The sequence below is a fragment of the Temnothorax curvispinosus genome, unplaced genomic scaffold, assembly GCF_003070985.1.
Source record: "Temnothorax curvispinosus isolate PA1 unplaced genomic scaffold, ASM307098v1 QBEX01010126.1, whole genome shotgun sequence".
Taxonomy (NCBI): domain Eukaryota; kingdom Metazoa; phylum Arthropoda; class Insecta; order Hymenoptera; family Formicidae; genus Temnothorax; species Temnothorax curvispinosus.
In genome coordinates this window covers 335,726-356,632 of record NW_020219906.1, presented here as the reverse complement: position 1 = coordinate 356,632, position 20,907 = coordinate 335,726, and the positions used below count along the sequence as shown (strand labels likewise).

At 49.1% G+C, this 20,907-nt stretch overlaps 1 protein-coding gene across 1 annotated transcript; it reads right to left on the bottom strand.

Moving 5' to 3' along the window:
- Positions 1-15: 15 nt before the first annotated feature.
- On the bottom strand, positions 16-20,856 carry LOC112459774 (serine/threonine-protein kinase PLK1-like). Its single transcript, XM_025024084.1, has 8 exons — positions 16,708-20,856; positions 6,982-7,086; positions 6,785-6,901; positions 5,098-5,312; positions 4,304-4,730; positions 3,764-4,218; positions 3,546-3,679; positions 16-3,303 (listed from the first exon to the last, which is right to left on the bottom strand). The coding sequence occupies exons 1-8, from the start codon at positions 17,476-17,478 to the stop codon at positions 2,957-2,959; spliced, it is 2,571 nt and encodes an 856-aa protein (XP_024879852.1). The 5' UTR covers positions 17,479-20,856; the 3' UTR covers positions 16-2,956.
- Between the last annotated feature and the right edge of the window lie 51 nt (positions 20,857-20,907).

The following is a 20,907-nucleotide window of genomic DNA, read 5'->3' as shown; positions in this document are numbered from 1 at the left end:
CAAGCACACGCTTGATACTTTATCAAAATCGCAGCTTTATTAAATATGTTTCACTAGCGACACTCTCCTATCCCTCTAACTTACACGGTCCGCTGTTCGTAATCGGAACAACGTCTATTGCTTCGAATCTAACGCTTCACTTCTCCTCCATAGAAAACGAATAAAGCAACAAATCTGAGATCCTTATAGTGTTAATTGTCGCTTCGTTGCATGGAACGCGCGTTAAAATGTAATGCAATATATATATACATATATAAAAGACCTCGATAAAAAATAAAATATAATAATATCACTGCGCGTTTTATATATGACGACAAACGTTGTCGCGTTGGATGCGAATAACGAACGCGCACCCGTGGTGCAGCGAATTGCCATTATTTCTATAATAAGTGATTTAATAATTGTACTAAAGATAATTGCGGTCGCTGCCGCATGTCGCGATGGCGACAATATCATCGATAGCGGACGATAGCGATAGCGTAAGTCAGAATACAATCGTAATAAAATAATATTAATAATCATATAATCGTAATAGTAATAGCAATAATAATCTAAATAACTAGCGACAACTATGATAGCGGTATTAATGTACACACGATAACAGGAAATAGAACAATTCGGGCGGGACGCGTTGCGTGCGACATGCCGGGAAAATGCATACAAATATAATCGTGTCGATCAGAAATTTTTTCGGCATAATGCATCGGTGATGCATCCGCCTATACGTTACGAGAGAACGTGATTATGTCATCGGGAAATCCCGTCGACGACATATGGCTCGAACCGTTCGCTTGTCACCAATATAACGTGCAATATCTAGGATGTAGCTGATCTCTCCCGAGGTTTCGCGGTATCCGCCTAATTGGTCCTAGATACGTGCACCAATTCCAACTGGCAAGACGAGAAAAACGGAAAACGACATTAAGCGTCGAACGCCCGCGAAAACAATTGCACAATTGTGCGAAGAAACATTCGGACCGGGCTCGTCTTATATAAAGAGAGAGGCTCTTCCCCGTAAAACTACCACGTATTCTTCACGGTCTTAACGATAGCACACAACGAACTTCCAACAAGCGTACGCGTATAAACGCAACTAATAAATAGTATAACTATAAACGCAACAGCCTGGATACAGCGGCAACGCGTAACAACGATGGCAGTGACACTCGTCGCTCGTCCTTCGTTAGATTCTAGAAAAGGAGCGTTGACTAGGATTTGCTAACAATTTACCGAGGCTTCCTCTCTGTGCCCTTGGGCCGATTTTAAGTACTCGATGGCAAATCATGTGAAAAGAGATGCGTGGCGATATCTTTTTACAAAACACACGTGTCGCTATGAAAGAATAAACAGAACTAATTGTTAGAATCGACTTTTTAACTCGTCAAAAATAATCTGTTTCTCTTTCGAATAATGCAGAGCATTCCATCTATATTATTTAAACGCGTTTCGACAAGTCTTCTTTTTACTTTTGCAAACACGCGCTTATCGCACGTCAGATTCATCCCTTCCAGAGCATTCCACCTTATATCTCAATGTCATAAAAAAGAATAAATTTTTGAACAAATTCGAACACAGTCAAAAATATATTTTGAGAGAGCAACGCACACATGTGCAAAAACGTTTATAAATTTTCTTGTGTTGGTTGAGCTATTATTCTCCTTAAATACTCAACGTTAAAAAGATCTATTTGACTTTTTTCACGCATAATTCGATACAGGCAATGCGGTGTCTTAACAACGAATCGCGAAGTGGAGCTCAGATTTCGATAACAGCGTGCTTTCAGCGAAGGAAGAGTTTTCTTTTTACGTGGAAAAATTCCCGTTGTTCCGAACGACATTACACTTTGCACGCCGCATGATCGCGCAAATGTGTAATAAAACTATATTCGATTTACCCGATGAAACTAATCTACCGGATTTCAATTACTTACTCGATATATAGGCACTGAACTAGGGAGATCTGCGCCGTGAAAAATAAATATACTAACAGCTACCTGTGCTACCTATTTAACAGAGGTAGTAGCAATGCAGTTGACACTCTCCTAGTTGTGACCGTCTTGCGTTTCGTACGATGAAAAGTATCACCGGACATATGTATCTCGCAACTAGTTATGACGTTCATATCACATTAATCTCGATAATTTCCGTCGAATGATTCTCGCACGAGAATGAGGGATCTGCATGTAAAAATGCCGCTGTGCGTAAAAATAGTGCGTAGCTAGTTCTTTCAGGGATCTCACAAGTGTATTCCTTTCACGTAATGCTTTCGCGACTTAATATTGATTCAAGAGGAACAATATAACACTATATCTACTTAGACTCACGAAACATCATCATTGCGACGATGGCAAGTTGACCGATTACTTATTAATTAATCTAACTAGTCTTCAATCACGTGGGAAAATTAATTTTTTTGCAGAGAGGATCTCCTGCCGAAATGGGCCAGGGGCTTACAGGTGATCTCTGCTGGTTTTATGGAAACAACATGCGGATTTATAAATCAACGGAAGCACTCGCACCGCGCGGTCTTTCGCAAGATGACACACCTTCTCGCGGACTTATACGCGTGACATTCTTATTTACGACTTTCCCCCTCCTTCCCCCCCCGAGAAATGCTGCGTGTAACGGTACGTATCGTGACGTACTTGCTCCGCCGCTATTTCCTTATCCTTAACCCTTATGAGAGAGAAAGAGAGAGACAAACGGATGTGTTTCTGTTTCTCTCATCGTGGTAATTAAAATTCAAAAAAATTCGATCGTAGCAATTAATAATTATCGACTTTTTGTAGCTGAAGAATTTTATCACTGACACTCAACTGCCACTTTATGGAAAAGAAGAAGTTGCTTGAGTATAAGAGCTAAAACAGGTATCTGAGAGATCTCGCTGCTATTTCGGCTGCCTGAGCGGTTCTTGGGGGAACCACGGCGCGCGTCCCCCGAGAATTCGTCGGCGATCATCAGGCGATCGTGTTGTTGTCCAGCTCGGCGAACTCGCGCGTCACCTTACAGACGTAGTAGAGACGCTCGTAGAGGTCCGGGGTGCAGCCGAGGTCACGCAGGTCGTTCAGCCAATAAGAGGACGCGTGTCGGCCGGTGTCGATGTAAGTGATCAGGTAGCCCCTTCCTCCCGCGGACTCCTGCGACACCACCATCTTCGTGTGGTCCACGAAGAAGTTCACTTGCAGGAGCGGTACCGTTAGCTCCATCACGATGGCCTTGTCCGTACGCAGCCACCTTCTCATTCGCGGCACGCAAGAGTTTTTCGACTGTCTCGGCGGCGCGCGGTATTTTTTCAGCTCACCACCTACATGGCACACATTAACGCGAGATTACGTTAACGTTTTTGCTCGTTAGTCTTGGGCCGCGCCGCTATAATAGCCTGATACAAGAAGTTATGCTACGTTCTCGTTGTGATGTTTTGCACTTGGAAGACAAAAGTATTCGAGCTATAACCGAGCCTCGCGTCTCTTCCGTTTAAAGAAATGATAGCTTTAGTATCATAATAAATTATGATTACATATGAAAACAAAATATAATCAGACTCACCTTCTGTCAAGAAATCGTCCATATATTCGGTAAAATGACGAAGTAACTCGAGCTTTTTTTGCAGCGGCGCTGGCACGTCCCTCTCCCGGTGATATCGCGTCACCTCGTCGTCGGTCGTCATATATTCCACTCTTCTGTATTAATATTACAAATTTAATAAGAAAATTTGCTGAACAAAATTATATGATCGATGCTCGTTGATTTCTCTCGATATTTACCTTCTATCGTGAGTGTAGCTGATTTTCGTGTTGTCGTTGAAGAGAACGCCAACCGACCTGTCGGAGAGTTGGAAGCCTAGCCCGTACTTGTTCGAATAATCGATCCACTTGGTGACGAAGAGCGGTACGATGTCCTCTACGGTCGGTGGATTGCACGCGTTATTCCGCTTCATCTCCGGCACGCACGCCTCTAATGCGCGATGCATTTGCACGCTTTGCGCCACGAAGCCGGACTTTTTGTGATCCGGGCAAAGCACGCTGCTGAGTCGTTGCCGGAATCGCGGCAGTTTGGGCAATTTCCTGACGAGCCAGCTGGAGACCTTGGATTCCTTCTGCAGGCTCTTGTGCGAGCGGTTCAGCACTTGCTGCGACTGCTGTTGCGTCTGCTGAGTCTGAATCGACTGTTGCTGGTAGCGCAACGACGCGTCGGGGTAAACGAGGCTCTGCTGCCATATCTGAAATTTCATGGGTTTCGTAAAAACCTGCCAATCAGACCAATCAGACCTGTCAAAAATCTTCCAGAATCATCGAGTCGCTCACCTGTGCCTTAACTTCCGCATTCCTGGCGACTGTGGACACCGAGGACGGCGATGAGGGTGGCTCGATGATCGATGCCGGTGGCATTTGGTAGCAGCAAGTGTGGGGTAAAGACGCAGGCACGTATTCCTTGGTGAGATAGGCATGTTCCTTTACCCTCTCCAAGCTCGGGCGTAGCTCGGGATTGGATTGCAACAGCCATCTGATCAAGTCTTGACCGCTTTTACTCGCGATACTGTCGTCGACCTCGCGATAATGATTGTTGCAGATCCTGGCGTAAGTCTCCTTGAGCGTAGCCGTGTCGAAGGGTGGTTGCCCTACCAGCAGGGCGTACAATATGCAGCCCAGCGCCCAAACATCCGCCTCGTAACTGTACGCTTGCTTGTACAGAACTTCCGGAGCGATGTAGTTTGGTGTGCCGCATATCGTCCTGTAGATACAAATTAACTACATGCTATAACGTTTTGTCGACGTTGCTAGTTGCTTGTGTTTAGACAAGCGCGTCCCTCAGGCCCTAACAATCGTCTCGCTGGAGCGCCGGAAAAGGGATCTCCGGTGTTTGTATGTTTTCGAGGAGAATAGCTAGGGCGTCGTTACAAAGATAACAAAAAGGGATTGTGAGATTTCATCCGCATCCAATTATTTATGTCTTCAACTAGATCATTTCACGTTGTATTTCTTGCTTTTTACAAACTTTGTGGTAATTTATATTTACAAATTAAACAAGTAAAATTCTTCATGTGAAGGAGGAACATGTTTATTATGTCACAAACTATATATTGGATCTTACGACTTACACTCGTCTGCGCTGGCCATCGGGCCTCGTCGCCAGCCCGAAGTCACCGATCTTGACGATCATCCGGTCCGATAGGAACATGTTACCCGGCTTCAGGTCCCGGTGAACAACTTTCTGCGAGTGGATATACGCGACGCCGGTCACCATTTGCTTCATGTAGTAACGCGCTTCCGGTTCCGTGACTTTGCCACGGTACTTCAGCACGTGCATCAAGCTCTAGCGGAGAAGAAGAAAAGATGGTATTTTTTTTTATATCCGGGCAGCTTACTACTTCGCGCATTCAGTGACGTGCAGAAAGTCGCCTGACGGAAGAATATCACGATAAAACGTAGCGAGAGCTATTATATGGTTTTTTATTTGCTTATTCACGCTCTTTATTTATATTTTTACATTTTCTTTGTGTGTCGATCTTTATAATCTTTGCAGATGATACAATGAACTGACATAAACGTAAAATTACGAAACTCGTGGTAAAATTTCACGTAAGTAACTATATATATTGAAGGAGATTGTGTAATGGCTACCTATAGTTCCTTTAAAAAGAGAGCAAATAATCGGAAAGAAAGCGTTTCCTGTCAGGAAGGTAGTCTAGTCATCTCGAATGCATGGAATATACGTGTATCTTTTGAAGGTTGATGGGCCGTTTTATGTTGTTCCGTAGGATACGTGCATATTACTTTATTTTGAAGGAATTGTCTTATCTGCGATCCGATGGAAACACACAGTTTCGAGAAAGCGCGTCTATATTTTTCTTGCCACTCACGATAAACTCGCTAACTTGTGGCCGACGTTAAGTCTTTAAAACGCATACTTTCGGCGAAATGAGATGACTTTACGAGGCTATTTTACGCAAACGCGACAAGGAAACGTCAAAAAACTTTTCCCGTTAAACATTTACGAGAAGTGAAATATTTTTTTTTTACGAGTTTCTCGAAACTGTGAGTTGCTTTCAACGCGTCTCTTTATTACGCGCTTTCGCTACAGATTAACGTTTAAGATTTAACGTTTTTAAGGAATTTGTGATAGAGATTTTTTGATCATTTAAGTCGCTAATCAAGCAATCCTTTCGTGATCGAGCAGCGGACGGAGATAAGACTCGCGTTTGCGAAGGCGATTGAGCGGGAGAGCGAGGATAATCAAACGATTAGTGGATGCTTCGTCGCATCCTATAACGGTACAAACAGGTCGGCAGATCAACCATGAAGAGTGCAAGTGCCGCTCTCTTTCCGGCGAGATGGAAATACGCGGCCGATTGCTGATCGCGGGCCGTTCGTAGACAGATACGATGGATCCATAATTGTTTCTCGGGCAAGGCGTGCAGAATGACTTCGACACGTCGGTTTAAGTCGCGCGCAGGTGTTGCCCGGCGGAATAGAGATAGGCTGGAACTTGGAAAACGACTTTACGAGGGGAATGACGGACAAAGATGTTAAAGATGCGCAAGCACAGAACGAGAGATAAAATGAGGGAACAGCCGCTCTTTATCGCTGCTCCAGCTGTCAATATCTGTCGACGGTTTTTAAATAATTTACGAGACAACGGCCGATGCTCGGCCGTCTCGAGTTTTCATCGGTATGCACGCTGGTCATAAATGTGGAAAGGTAGGGTTGCGAAATTTTTCTCGCAAATGTGCAGAACGCGTGGTAGGGAACAATAAACTGGTAAGGCAAGTAGGAGACACACGATACCTTTCGTGGGCAGGCCTCTAGGAGCATGTACACGTTGAGATTGTCCTCGAAGTAGTGATGCATCTGGACGACGTTCACGTGATTCAGCTCTTTGTGGATCATGATCTCACGCGCGATCTGCGAATGGCGTAAACGCGCGTTATTCAGCGAAACAAATATGGATGCGTGCGTTTTTCGCCAAACGAGCGTATACGCACCTTCTGCATATGGATTCTCTGCATCCGATTCTTCGGGATGATCTTGCACGCGTACTGATTTCCGTTGCTAACATCAGTCATTAGGTAGACCCTCGCAAAACCACCCTAAAAAATAAAAAATTAACTGTTGATAAATAATGGCGTTAAAAGGGGACCAGCTATATTCTCGCGATGAGCACACGACTCTCGAAAAAATTGCGCAAACGACACAACGTGATTCATCTCCCGCGGAAAAGGACAAGAACCGCGTTCTTCTTCCGCGCCGAGTCCTAGAAATCTCAAACTAGATCCCAGGAATTTCTCCTCGATCATCCGTCAATGGTTTCAGTGAAAGGATCTCTCCGCGGCCGCTTTCGGTCTTAAAGTAATCTTCTGAAATTATCGTTTATTGCCTGCGCGCAGTCGAAGGAATGGAAGAAGAAAGTGAAGGGAATTTCTTTTTACGGGACGCCATTCTTCGCGGCTTTTGACAATTATGAGAGCCTTCCAAACAGCATGGCGCGAATGTAACACGGATCGCAAACGTATCGCGATAATCCGGGAGAGACGTATCGTATCGTCTGCCAAATGATGATGTTTTCAATCTTACAACGCTTTAAGTATGAGATTTATCGTTGCAAATCGATATGGGTGCGTTCACCCTATCCCCTCTTCGCTCCCTATTGAGATCATCCCCCAAACAATGCGCCCACGAAAGAATCGTAAATTCGCAGCGGCTCCGTTTTCCAAAATAGCTCGTCACTGCATGGCGCGAGAACAAACGAGAAATACCGTCTCGCGATCGCGATGGGCCCATTGCCAGAATAATTTGCGCGAAAATATCCCAAACGAGTTACGAGACGTCGCGCGTAACGCGTCGCGACGACAGTGTCACGCAATTGGAATTATCTCGCATTCGTATTCCCGTATTTATTCTTCAAATGTTGGTCCCATATACGCCGCACGCGATCTTTGTATATTCAGGCAAGACCCGGGATAAAAATGGAGCAGAGCTAAACGCGTGGCCTAGACGAGCGCTTTTCGTGTCGGCCGACGTGACCCAGGCAGGCACTCCTCGTTCCCTCGTCCTTGCCATATTTCGGCGATAATCCACCGCGTGTATACGTGTATATCCGGTGCGGAACGAGCATACGGCACGCCGCGCCGGGAGACGGGAGTTCGCCCCTCCGTACGCATACGATAAACGAAGCGGTTCGTTTATCTTTAAATACCACCGGCGACGACTAAAAATATATCCCCGCACGCGTGCATGCGCTTTGTGCACGCGTGGTTAAATGGACCGTTGACAAAAGCTCCTCGAGCCTTGTCCCCGTTTTGCGCGTTTCGCTCCTCGGGATCGGGACTGCGCGTACGCATCTCGTCGGAATTAGCGCAGCTCGGCGCGGCGCGGCGTAGCGCGGGGGGAACTATTTCCAATCATTATTTGCATATTCTTTTCTCGGTGAAGAGTAATCGAGTCTTTCTTCGCGACCTTCTTTACATTGCAATGCTGGAGAACCGTTCGATTCTGACGAAGAGACACCCGCGATCCTCCCTCTTCCTCCCTTCTGTTAGACATTCAGAGCGTTCACGAAATGAAATAATTAATTGACAATAGACAATATGATTCGGCGGAGGGGGAGTCGATTAATATGCATACGTCATTTTCTCGATACGCTGGTGATCTGGGGTGCGTCGCCGCGGCCGTCACGCGAAAGACAGCGATCCGTTAACTTTGTTTGATTTCCTTGGCGGTCAGCTTGTCAAGAGCCCCGACCATCACGTCGCATCTCGCGCGTTCGTTTAGCGTGTCTCGCTGGCCGTCTCGGGGACGCCGAAACGAGCCCTCGGGCCCTTCTCGGACGCTCCTCGCGACGTCCCGCGAGCTCCGTGAGCGCGACGGAGAAAACGAGCGAGCGCCGCACCGACCGGTTTTCGCGCGGCATGCAGTGCGTCATCGATTCGATTCCAGAGAAATAATCCCATTCACGCGCCATTCACTCCTCGCAATCGTCGTAGCATAATGGCATTGCGCTCGCGCGATTTCAAACGTGCGCTCAGCAGACCTCACCGACCGGCGCGGCGTCCGTCGCGGAATTTCCCGTCCGAGACGCGAAGCGATCGAGAGGAGCGCGAGGCGGCCGAGGTATCTCGACGATAAACGCTCGCGGCTACGCGAATCGCTTTGTTCGCGTGGACAGTCGATTTCTCGTTGCACGAAAGTCGACGGAAAAAATCGGGACTTTCCTCGCCAATTGGAACGCGAACAAAGGGGAGAATGAATTGATTTATCTAGGACGAGAAACGAGCGCTCGCGCCGCATTAGTCGCTCGTGTCCGCTCGTAAACGGTGCGTCTAAATTTGGAAAAGCACACACACGTCCCTTTTCTTTTCCCAAATGTTCTTAACGAGGCCCTGACCTTTCGTTAATCTTTCCGGCTTGCTTATCAGCCGTAACGGTGACGGGCGTCTCTTGCCTCGACGATCGATGCGCTTCATCATTCTTCCAAGCCGAGTATATGCGCGACGTCAGTCACATCCGGCAACGATAATCGTTTTACCATCGCAAAGCGACTGCTAAGCCACGATGTTGCACAGCGAGCTGTTCTATTCCGATAGGCTGAAATATTTCCCCGACGAAACGGGGTTTTAGTAGACCAGGAAGGAAAGGGAGGGGGTTGATTTTTTGGGTTCAAATTAAGCACGTGCACATGAAACCGCCTCGACGAGTTTTCAGCACGCCCACATTGCTCGAATAGCACTAATTCGACGTGGCAATTCGCGACGATAACAGCTCCCTTAACCCCAGCTTTCGAAGTTACGTCAGAAGCATTTTAATGCTAGAAAATGTAATAGTCAATTCGAGAACCGCGCATGATATGTTCCTTCCGCTACTTTGCGTAACGAGGGCAAGTTTCTAAAACGGACTCGTCTTGAGTTTTTCGTACCTGATGCACATTATACAACATAGACACGTCATCAAGAATAATTAAATTTTAATTGCAGCCATATGCAGTGTTTTAGACTCGTCCTCCCTTTTAAATGTCTTGTGATACTTAATTATAAATACTGTTATCTCATAGTGAAATGTTATATTTGTCTGATTTAATGTAAAAAGTCATTATACTTTATATTAAATTAAACAGAAAAAAACTTTCACGCGTATTCACTATAACGACAAGTAATGGTGAAATAAAGACTAATGCATTATGCATCAGCAACGCTAAAGCGTATCGATCAAACAAGATTTAACCACATAACAATCACCCGGAATAATATTTGCAAATCAAATCGTTTCTAATGGGCAGCGAGAATAAGCAAAGATAGAAAAGTTACCTACGTCTTATCGGAGAGTTGAACGCTTGAATAAAATATATTATATTTATATCTTTGTTCGAAAAAAATGGGTTACTCGGATTATCGACTAAATAGCAAGCTGGTGGAATGCGGGGGAAGGAGGAAGAGTACGTAAAACGATCAACCTTTCAGCATTTAACACGGGTCTTTGGAAAATGCACGTGCATAGAAAGGTACAAAAAACTAGAACGGGGAAAAACCGTTTTGCACCACCTGCGAGATCCCGATGCTTTGTGAGGAGTAATCATTGTTCGGCGTATGTAGACAGGAAAGGCTACCTGCGACCTACAGAGGTTTCCCGAGGCACACGTGGACGATGGGGTCTGTGTGTGCATTCTATAAATTCTCTCGCTAAATCGAGAACCCTGAAGAAGCTCTCTCGCCGGGGTACTCCGTATTGACCGTCGTAAATTTCAAAAGCCAAAGGTCGGGAAAATAAAGCGCGACGAGGTAGCCTTAGATCCCAGCTGATCCCTCGAGTTTCGTCACCTTTTTCATCCGCTACGCGAAATTCAAACAATTCGTATAAACAGCCATTCATATATGTATTTATACGTAGATCGTGGATAAACTAAAGTCTGTAAAAGGAAAAGTATAACGTGTCGTGCGCGCGATAATGATAATCCCGATATCGTTGCTGGCCATGTGTTTTTCGCGCGACTTACGATTAGTGACCGCTAGTTGCATAAAGAATTCGCGTGAAAAACCGATAAACTCGCTCGAGAGTAAAATTGATTTAGTTCTCGCGGACGCCACGGAAAGATCATCAAACGCACCCGCCGTTGCAGGAAACTTGTGTATCTTCTTGGAAACACTCTGTTTATGTCTTTTAGCAGTGGGTGGTAACGCGTGTAGTAAGATATCACGGCCTGCTCTTAATTGCCGCGGCCAGATATTTGTATCAGTTACCGCGTTTCGCAATGCGTTCGGACGTTTTCTTCTCGAGGATGATTACTCGCAAATGACACGCCCTGTTTAAAAGGCCGGCCTTTGCCGCTTTATCGGCTGCTTTCTTTCTCTGCGTGCGTCGCGTAAAGTAACGCTTAGATTGGAGAGAAATTAAACGCGATTTCGTGCACCAACGTCGTCCACTTTGGAGCTGAGCTGTTGAAGCGATTCGCATTACGATGACGCCTCTCTTATGTCCTCGCGAGTGGAATTAGCCACGTACTTAAGCTGCGCACGTAAGTGCAACAGATGCAGCGCGATATAAATAAAGGGTAGGAAATGCGCGCGAGATTGGTTTATCGATAGACATTTTTATCGCAAAGCATAGTCTATGTGCATATATGTATATGTATATGCACGTATACAAATATATACATATATATGTTCTTCGCATTTTTCCAATCAACTTGTTTTGATATAATATCGCGCGATAAAGCGCGAAAGAATTTACTATTACGCAAGGAACTACAGCTAAAATTTATGTTTATCATGAGAGCGAAAGTTTAATATGACTATAATACGACAGACTTTATTTCCGGTCAATAGTGAAACGTGCTGTTTTTGCCGTTAAATCCCGGAATACGTGGTAGCCGATGATGAAATCGCGTGGATAATCGTGTGTTATACTTTGTACCAGCGAACGATCTCGCGAAGCTAAAAAAGCGAGACGATCCAGAATGAGAAGACGGAGAGACGGAGAGAAAGAGACGGGAGAGGAAGAGGCCCATCCGTTGAGCTCATCCTCGCGGTTGCACCGACACGCAACCACGAGCCAATCAGTGAAAGGCAGAGATGAGATGTCATTGACTTGTGTGTATGTGCGCGAAGGGCGCACGTTGCGTGCCTATTAGAAAGACGCGTAATGCGTGTGCTTTGGAAGCCAAACGCGTAGATAAGCGACGGTGCCGGGTGCCCCGCGCGCGCACTGTAATATTCGTCACGACGCTCGCGCTCGTGGAAAAACTGTAGCTTCGCGCGGCCCTTCTGCCTTCTGTCGCATTCTTCACGGTTCAAGAATTTCGCGAGGCGAATAGAATCGTCACTCGTTACTTCTCACGATCCGCACTGGAACGGAACGATCGTCTCCGCGACAGAAGTAAGTTATACGCTTCAAGCATCGGCGAACTTTTATCGCTGCGGCCGGACGGAAAGGCTTGAGGCTTCGATAAATCTGACCGCGGTTGAATGCAACGTTGAAACGTACTCCTCTCTCTCGTATAAAGGATATTTGAAAGACCGAAAATCCGATCCTCGGCCCTCGCTTTCCACCGTCTTGCTCCGAGGAGAGTTAATAAATACCGGGGTTGTAAGAGATCTTCCCGACACGATGTCCGTTGCTATCGCGCGGCTAGAATCAAAACCGGACGCGTAAGTTCTTCATCGCTCGCGGGCTAACATTGTTCATGAGAAACGAGAGACAACGCGCAGATGAACCTACGAGATGAGCGTACGGGAGAGGAAGGACATATAGATGAGAGAAGTATCCGTGGCGTAAGTAGCGGCGGTATAGATAAACTCCCGCGTGTGTTAGCTCTTCGTCTCTAAACTGCAGGGCGAAGAAAGGTGCCATGGTAATGGTAACCGGTCGTGAATGATCGTGGCAACGACGTTGCACAATAAAAAGCGTTCGCACCTTCAACACGTTCGAAAGAAATCGCTCGTACGACTCGCTCGTCCGCGTAAACGCCCATCCGATGTATTTGATCAACGGCGGCTATAATGGACCATTACTAGCGCTTCAATGTTGACGCTAGTACCGTTTATAACCGTTTATACCGCTCGTCTGTTTGTGATTTATAGTAAACATGTAGTCAGTGTCTTCTCGTACGCTAATAAATTCTCTCTTAATTCTTAATAAAAAATAATAAAGTGAGAAATATTGATAAAAAAATATTGTACATATAATATATTGTGACAAACGCAGAAGAAAATCGTTGACGAAGCTTCGTCATAGCTCCCCATATGCTTTTTGCGGCGACTGCACGGATGATGGGGAGAACTACCTGCACGCGCCTCCGCACAATCCAAGGTGCAAACGTAGAAACCGGCAACCGGTTGCGAATAATCGAGATAGCGCCGAAGCGGGAGCCCTCGATGGAATACGGAAATATCAGAGGTAAGTTTTGATAAAGTATCGGCTGCGGCGTGCATAACGGAAAGCCCGATTTCTAACACAAGATACAACCCGCGCGCGCGGGGTAACGCCCGAACGACCGGGTGCGAATAATAATCGGAATGACGAAACGACGACCGGTTTTCTCGGGAGCAAGAGGATACACACGGTTTGTGAGACTGCATCCTCTGAAATTATCCGCCGGCGTTGGAGGCCTCGCGCTCACGCGCGCGCGAGCTGCTAGCCTTTCATGGATCGCGATCGATCTCGTCGCGTGGACGTGAAATATTTCTTCTCGTCGATCGGATAACTGTCGACTTGTTTTCGGGGCTACAATTTAACATCGCTGAGTGACATCTGCGGAAGTGATCTCCGACGTTGTCGAGGCCGAGGTAAGTCGAGTAGGATGCGACGTATTTGTTTAATACAAATCGTCGATCGGTAACGCGACCGGTCCGTTTGAGTTGTAAGAGTTGTAGGTCGAGATCACCCAAACGGCATGCTCCGAAATGACGATCGGTGCCGCACAAGACGTAGCCTCTTGTGTGGACCGATCGATCGTCCACACAAGGTGAAATATTTCCCGTACATATCCTTCGCGATCACGAGCTAACGATCCGTTTGATTTGTGACGCAAAATCATTTCACATCTCGAGGGACACGTCACTGCGAGCTGCGAGATTGGTGTCACCGGGAGAATTTCTCTCTCTTCGCAGCTCGGGCTAGAGGGTTTCCCATGGATTGGCTGGATCGATCGCGAGTCTCGTGAACGCACGATATTTCCTGCACGAACGACAAACCGATAGCGGGTCGATTCGCATCGGTGCGTCGCGGCCGCCGATAGGCTTGGCGTTTTCCGCGTCCGCGTAAAACTAAGTACCGTGAAGATCGAGGAGTCGCGATTAACGGAGATTGGACGAGATCGTGCCGAGCACGGGTCAAGTTCGAAGCAATGAGATCGATGTAACGAGAGACCGCCTCGGGGTGTGTCCCGGGTGTGTTGGCCGAATGGAGTTTACTCGGTGTAATGATAATCAGATAACTTGGACTTCCTGCTTCGGGCGATGCCAAGTACGTTCCAGGACGTGTATATCTGACAATGTGACGACATCCTTTTCGATTAGAGATTCGAATAAAAAATTCATTTTATCCGCCCTGTAATTTATTCGCTCTTCTTTCATTTCCGAAATTCGTCCGACTTCTAGGAAGAGCACTTTAAACGTAATATGAATAAAAGATACGTTGCATCTCACACATAAGTCGAGTAATATGGGCTGCTACATTACAAAATAGCATTAAAAGGTAAAGCAAACCGCCTTATGAATAAGAAATGAATTCAGTGGATAATAAATTTCGGTTGTCAGCGATCTATAGGAGTCACCCGCAATACTGACATAGCATGTTATCATTAAAGCATCGTTAATGGAAGATGTGTTAGATTAATGGATACATTAATGAACGATAGTTCACTGTAACTGGCTATTTGTAACTGTTGCACGCATCCCTAACACGTACTAACAGTTTCCGATGTCTACTATTAGAACCGTTAGCCAGGGGTTGCCATTCGTTTCGCATTGTCGTCGACGACTCGAAAACGACGGTGACGCATTGTATATTTTCAGATCCAGAAGAAACGCGCTTTCATCATATTACTCAAACTAAAACAAAGCGCCCCGCGCGTAGAACACTCGACCTTGTCGACGAAGTCGTTGATCTTAGGCTACCGTCGATGTATTATGCATGACGCAGAGTCAATGACTCGACCGGACGCATCTTCGGGAGAAGAGGACGCGGTTTTCGTCGATAGAGCCGGGTGAGACTTTAAACGTCTTATTTTTATTCCGTCCACGTACGAACCGTGCTACACATTACATGCGGTCCTCAAACCGTCGCGGTCGCCACGTCGCGCGAGTTCCACGGTTGCATCACGATGCGTCACGAAAAGAAGAGAGAAGAAAGAGAGAGAATGCGAGAACCACCCTCTCTCTCTGAAGATTTTACAATTCAAGATATCGCGTGGAACTTACGCCTCGCCGGCAAAAAACGTTTTATCTCGAAACAAACACGGGACGCGTCTGAGGGGCCCGATATCCCGTTCGCGCACTGCGCAGGATAATCCCGGGCGGAAGCGGCGAACTCCGAGATGTACTTTCGGCCCCACGTTTTCGGAGAATTTGCGGTCTAATCTGAGCGTTTCGGATAATATTCCCGGAGCTCAGAGAAAGAGCCTCTTTCTTGGATCATCGTTTCTCGCCGAAGTCGTCGTCGACGTCGCCCGCGGTACATCTCCGTCAGAATTCCCGGTATGCGAAAATGAGCGTCGTGGTGTGTGACTCACCGCCCGCGCTCCACTTCTGCGGGGCTGCGCCCACGTTTCTATGTAATGAAAAATTTTAATCCCGCGAGTCGCGATTCCGAGCGAGTTTTTCCCCCGGTCTATTCGACCCGACACAGCCGACACCGGAATCGCGACTCATCTCGCATTAACTCGGTCATGCGTTATTTACTCCAGGAAGCGCCCAGGCCCCCGAGTTGATTGTGCGAAAATTAAATCACTCGGGTAACGTCCTACCTCTACATGCGATCGCGCCGCCGCGCCGCGCCGGAGCAAGATTTAATCCCGCGGATTTTGCATAACGATGATTTATACCGTCATTAAGAAGAACGCGTGCGATAGAAAATTAGAATATAATAGCGACGTATCGAGTGAAAAAATGTACGAATACGTGCTGCCGGATAATCACGTCCGCATCTCGCATAGTCGCATCTCCGATCGATTCGACGCGACGCGACGCGACGATCGGCTTCTCCTTCCCTTCGCACGTTCGTCTCCCTCTGTCTCTCGGGTGAGCGGTAATCAGCCGCAGCTGACGTCGCTTTACGCCGGCAAAACAATAAGGATTGTACGGCGCGGCCACGCGCGCCTACTGATTTACTGTCGGTTGACAGGTTTTAAAGAGCATCGTAAACGGCGGGCGCCCGCGTCCGCGCGCGAGCGCTGCTTACACAAAACAGTATCAAAAGGCGAGGAAGGTCAACAGCTCTAAACGAGCCGCAACCCCGCGATTCCCACGTACTCGTCGCGGGACGCGGCATTCCTCGCCGCGGAAAACGGGACCTCGACAATGTGCGCGGCGCGCGACGCGAGCCAACGACCAACGACAGGCCAACGACAGGTGTGCGCTCTGGTGCGCTCACTCGTCGCCCCGAGTCGCGATGCTGTGGGGGAATTTATAAATACTCGTTACTTAAATCTTCGCACGTTGTCAGCGGTAAACAATGTAAATAAAACGACTCGCAGAAATTCGCGCGCGCGCGCACGCACGTACCTTTCCCAAGAACTGTCCCTTGTAGTAGGCGTTCCCCTGCACGGGATCGACGACGTAGTCGCTCTCCTGCTCGGCGGAGCTGTTCCAGGAGGAGGACGTGGAGGGGCCCGGTTTCACGACGCCGGTCGTCCTCGGCAACGAGACTGGCGCGCTGCCGAAGCGGCCGCCGTTCGTCGTCGAGGTGACGTTGCTGCCCGTGGTGGTGACGACGTTACTGGCCGACGTCGAGATGTCCTGAGTCGTCGCCGGGTTGTTGTCGCCCCTCGAGGTCGACGGGTGCGCCGAGGAAGTCGCGTAGACGAGCGTGGAGGTCGGCGTGGCGGTTCGAGCCGCCTCCTCCTCGTTCCGGAACACCGACACCGACACCGGCACCGCCGCGCCGTTGCCGACGCCGATGTCCTTGAGGAGGTCCGAGCGGACGGCCGCGGCGGGGTAGACGACCTGCCTCGAAGACAGCTCGACCTCCGAGGGTAGAGACGTGCCGTGCCTGCGGCTCCTTCGACGCACTAGGCTCTGCAGAGATGCGGAGCCCTTGGAGAAGCCCGGACGCGGCCGCCCATCCGGCACCGACCTGGTGCTGCCGGTTCCGGTTCCGGCCGAGTCGAGTCTCCGCTTCGTGCACTCCGGCTCCGAGACGGTGCGGATGGTCTCGTCGAATTCCTCGCGGTATCTCGCGACGTGACAGGTCGCCGCGACCTCGGCGGAGCGTAGCTCGACTCCGCCCGTCGTCTCCGACGGCAGGCCGCGGTCGATCATCCTCGGCGGCAACATCTCCGCGACGCGACGGTCGGAATCTTACAGAGTCACTGCTTCGCTCGAGCTTCCTCCCGCCTCGTGCTCGTCATCGACTTGACGAAAGAGCGTCGACGACTGCGGTCCGTAGGCTTCGCGGTAGGGATTTACATCTCGGAGCTCGGTGCCCACGGTGGAACGTCGTCGACGATCGCGGCGCGTCGCAGCTTCTTCGGGGACAGTCGCGAGATCTCGCAGCTAGGGGGGTGCTCGGGGTCGTCATATCTAGTTCGACGGGACGATACGGACGACCGCAGAGCGATTCCAAGCTTCTTCGGACGTCATCGACGTCACGACGCGACGCGTCGAATCGACACGCGCGTCCTCGGTTCAGATCTAATAATCCGTATTAGGAGGATGACCGCGAAACTCGCGGGGCCGGATATCGACGTCTAGCACTCTAGCGTTCACCCGCGACAACGGAAACCACGTAACGCGCGCTGCCGTTGGACGACTCGACAGATTCGTTTCCTATTGTCGCTCCCCCCGAGTCCACCGTTACCAAGGTTGACATGTCACGTTTGTTTTTCGGAGAGAGACGGGCCGTTCTACCCCCAGCGAGCGCCGCGACGCACGTGCATCTCCGTGCCGGGGTCGCTCGATAGCTCGTAAGCTTGCCTCCGCCCCCGCCCCTCCGGATGTGAGATGCACGTCCAGCACGTCGAGGTCCCGCCACGCACTATCGAACCTTCCACCGGGAAACGATGCTGTCCGCCTCGCGACAACCCGAGAAGACCTTCCACGATCACGAGAAGTCTTTCGTCACGCTCCTTCACAAGTTTCTTTTTTTTTTTTTTTTTTTTAACACGACGGCGAGCCCCCACGAGATGCTTCCACGATCCAGAACACTCCGGTGGTTTCTCTGTATCCTCTCGCGAGCTCCCTCGACGACACACGAACCCGTTCGCGACGCTTTCGCCAGCTCGTCGCCTCGTCGCCTCGTCGCCTCGTCCTCGACTCGTACGAGTCCGCTCGCCACTGTTCGCCGCTGCGCCGACCCGACGACCGACACCCTCTGCCTCCGCCTCATCTGCCCCCACCGTGGACAAAGTCAGGGGCGTACGACCGTATCGAGGGAAGAATCGCGGTGACGACGACGCGAAGGGGGTCGTCCTGCCTGCGGAGGATCTCTTTCTCCACCGTCGTTCTCGATGCAGAAATCTATTCTAAAGATATCCGCGTTTCGTCGCGTCGGTTTACAGACATCGCGGATAAATAAATTTCCCATGTTTCCCTTTATTTGCGAATTTCAGATGAAACGAAACGCGGAGAGATGAATTAACAATAAGTACTTGACTGCGGAATGTAACGTTAGGTAAGAAAGACGCGCGAGTGACGTTATTTTCTCCCGCGGAGCAGTCGCGATGTTTGCGAAGACGAGGAAGAATGTATGAACGTTGCAAATGCAAGGAGGGCACGTTTATTGAGACCCACGAGTCACCGCGAGTCGCCGGACGCCGCGTGCGATCGGACGAAAGTAGAATGCGCCGCGTGTGCACTTATGCCATGCTCGTGTTCCGTGCTCCCCGAAGTGCTGGGTGTACAGCCGTACAGCGTGGCAAATGCTAAACACCGCTAAGAATTCTGCGGCGCACCGTGAGAAAGCGCATTGTTTCTAGCACAAGTGCGCAGTGCGCACAAAGGAAATAACAGAGATCGGCGTGTAGTTGCGTCTTGTAAAGTCTTGTTGCCTCGCCAACGAGGAGAGAATGCTAAATAGTAAACAGTGTAGTCGAACAACTAGAAAAAACTATTGTCGAAAGGTTCATCGGTGTCCACTGACACGGGGCGGCTGCGGCTGACACGCGTGAAAGTAACGTGGTCCCCAGAAAACTTCTGAAAATCTCTCTCTCTCTCTCTCTCTCTCTCTCTCTCTAAATATATAACCGCGTAAGTACTTGGACAAGTACGATCGAGTCCGTACGTTCGTCGAAAAAACCAAGACACGGACGAAATGCCACTGTGTAAAGTTTGAACGCGTTAACGCCAAGTATCGAATATCTAGGCTCGCGTTATCGCGACACACGGGTGATGAAAGTCGCGGGCGATAAGTTTCGCGGGTGAAAACGCGCGTTTCACGTGGAATCTTGCGTAAGGAGCACGCGCCGGGGTGACGACTGACGAGCACGTGTCGAGCCGCGAGCGTCGGACGTCGGACGTCGGACGTCAACAAGATGGAACGATAAAGCGCGAGTGAGATGTGAGATGTGAGATCGTGGAATAAATCTCCGCGCGCGTTTCTACGTCTCTTCTCGATCGCGAATAGAGATGACTAGCTAGCGAGGCAGGAGAGTGCGGGCGCACGGTGGCGTTTCTTTCACCACACCTGACTTTACTCGAGAATCGAACGTGCGCCTGACGAACTTGGTACGTCCCTGCCTCCACTATTCGCTTCGTTGTCCCCGTGTCCAACCTGCCGTCTCCTTCACGCTCGTTCGCCCCGCGTGCACCGTGCACTTTCTCTTTCCTTCTTCTCTCCCTCGCCTCGTGCCGACGGCGCGGCGGCGCTCCGCCGCCGTCAACCCGTGGAACACGCATCGTTCCGTCATGCGTATTCGGTCATTCACACACGGTGTATACCTGTTCCAACATTTGAGATGCACCAAGTGCGCATCTAAATATAGGCGCGAGAATAGAAAAGGACGACGCGCGACGCGACGGGGGGACACGCTATGCCGGTCGTTTACTTTCGAAACAGCGGTATAGAACGAATCTCGAAAATGAATCGTTAATCATTCGCGCGTCCAGAAGACAACGATTGAGAATTGATGGAGTGTTGAAAGAGCTGACGTATCGCACGATTCGCCGTCGTTGTCGTGGCACGTTAGCGTTAGATCGTGTTACTCGCATCTCGCATCACCCGTTCGAGCGTTATTTGCGATTCAAGTTCACTGAATTGGAAGCAGCCGGCGCGTACTGTCGCTTTTGATGACGTTCCTGTCGTGGAGCCGTCAACTTTTGCGATATTAACTGGGAGAAGGAAGCTACGCGAGCTTTCTAAAACTACAATAAATAAAATTCTATCGACACACGATTTCTTATTTCAACATAAACTTGGATACGTCGCGATAAATATTCGATTAAATTCCCAAGTATGTAGAACAAACGAATGTGAAATAACGCGTCGAAGGCTCGAGGGTCGTTAGTCGTTAGATCTATAATTAGTAATTAGTCGTCGTCACCGTGGGTCGCTCGATAGAGTTCCATTATTTCCGAATTGAAAGGACGGGAAGCCCGGGCGTCGCGTCGGAGCGGGAAAGGACGGCGCGGCGTATCGCTGGAAATAGCATCGCATCGGGCAACGCGTTGTGCGACGCGCGAATGCGACAAGGCGACAAGTGCGGCGAGAGGCGAGATTATGGGGGCGCACCTGGTCGAGCGCTCGGGCCTCGGGCCTCGGGCCTCGGC

Excerpts from the sequence above, each read along its gene's own strand:
- LOC112459774 (XM_025024084.1), bottom strand. The coding sequence starts at position 17,478 with ATGTTGCCGCCGAGGATGATCGACCGCGGCCTGCCGTCGGAGACGACG. Across the intron at positions 7,087-16,707 it reads AGGGACAGTTCTTGGGAAAG|GGTGGTTTTGCGAGGGTCTA; the intron begins GTACGTGCGTGC and ends TTTATTTTTTAG. Across the intron at positions 3,304-3,545 it reads GGACGATTTCTTGACAGAAG|GTGGTGAGCTGAAAAAATAC; the intron begins GTGAGTCTGATT and ends TGTGCCATGTAG.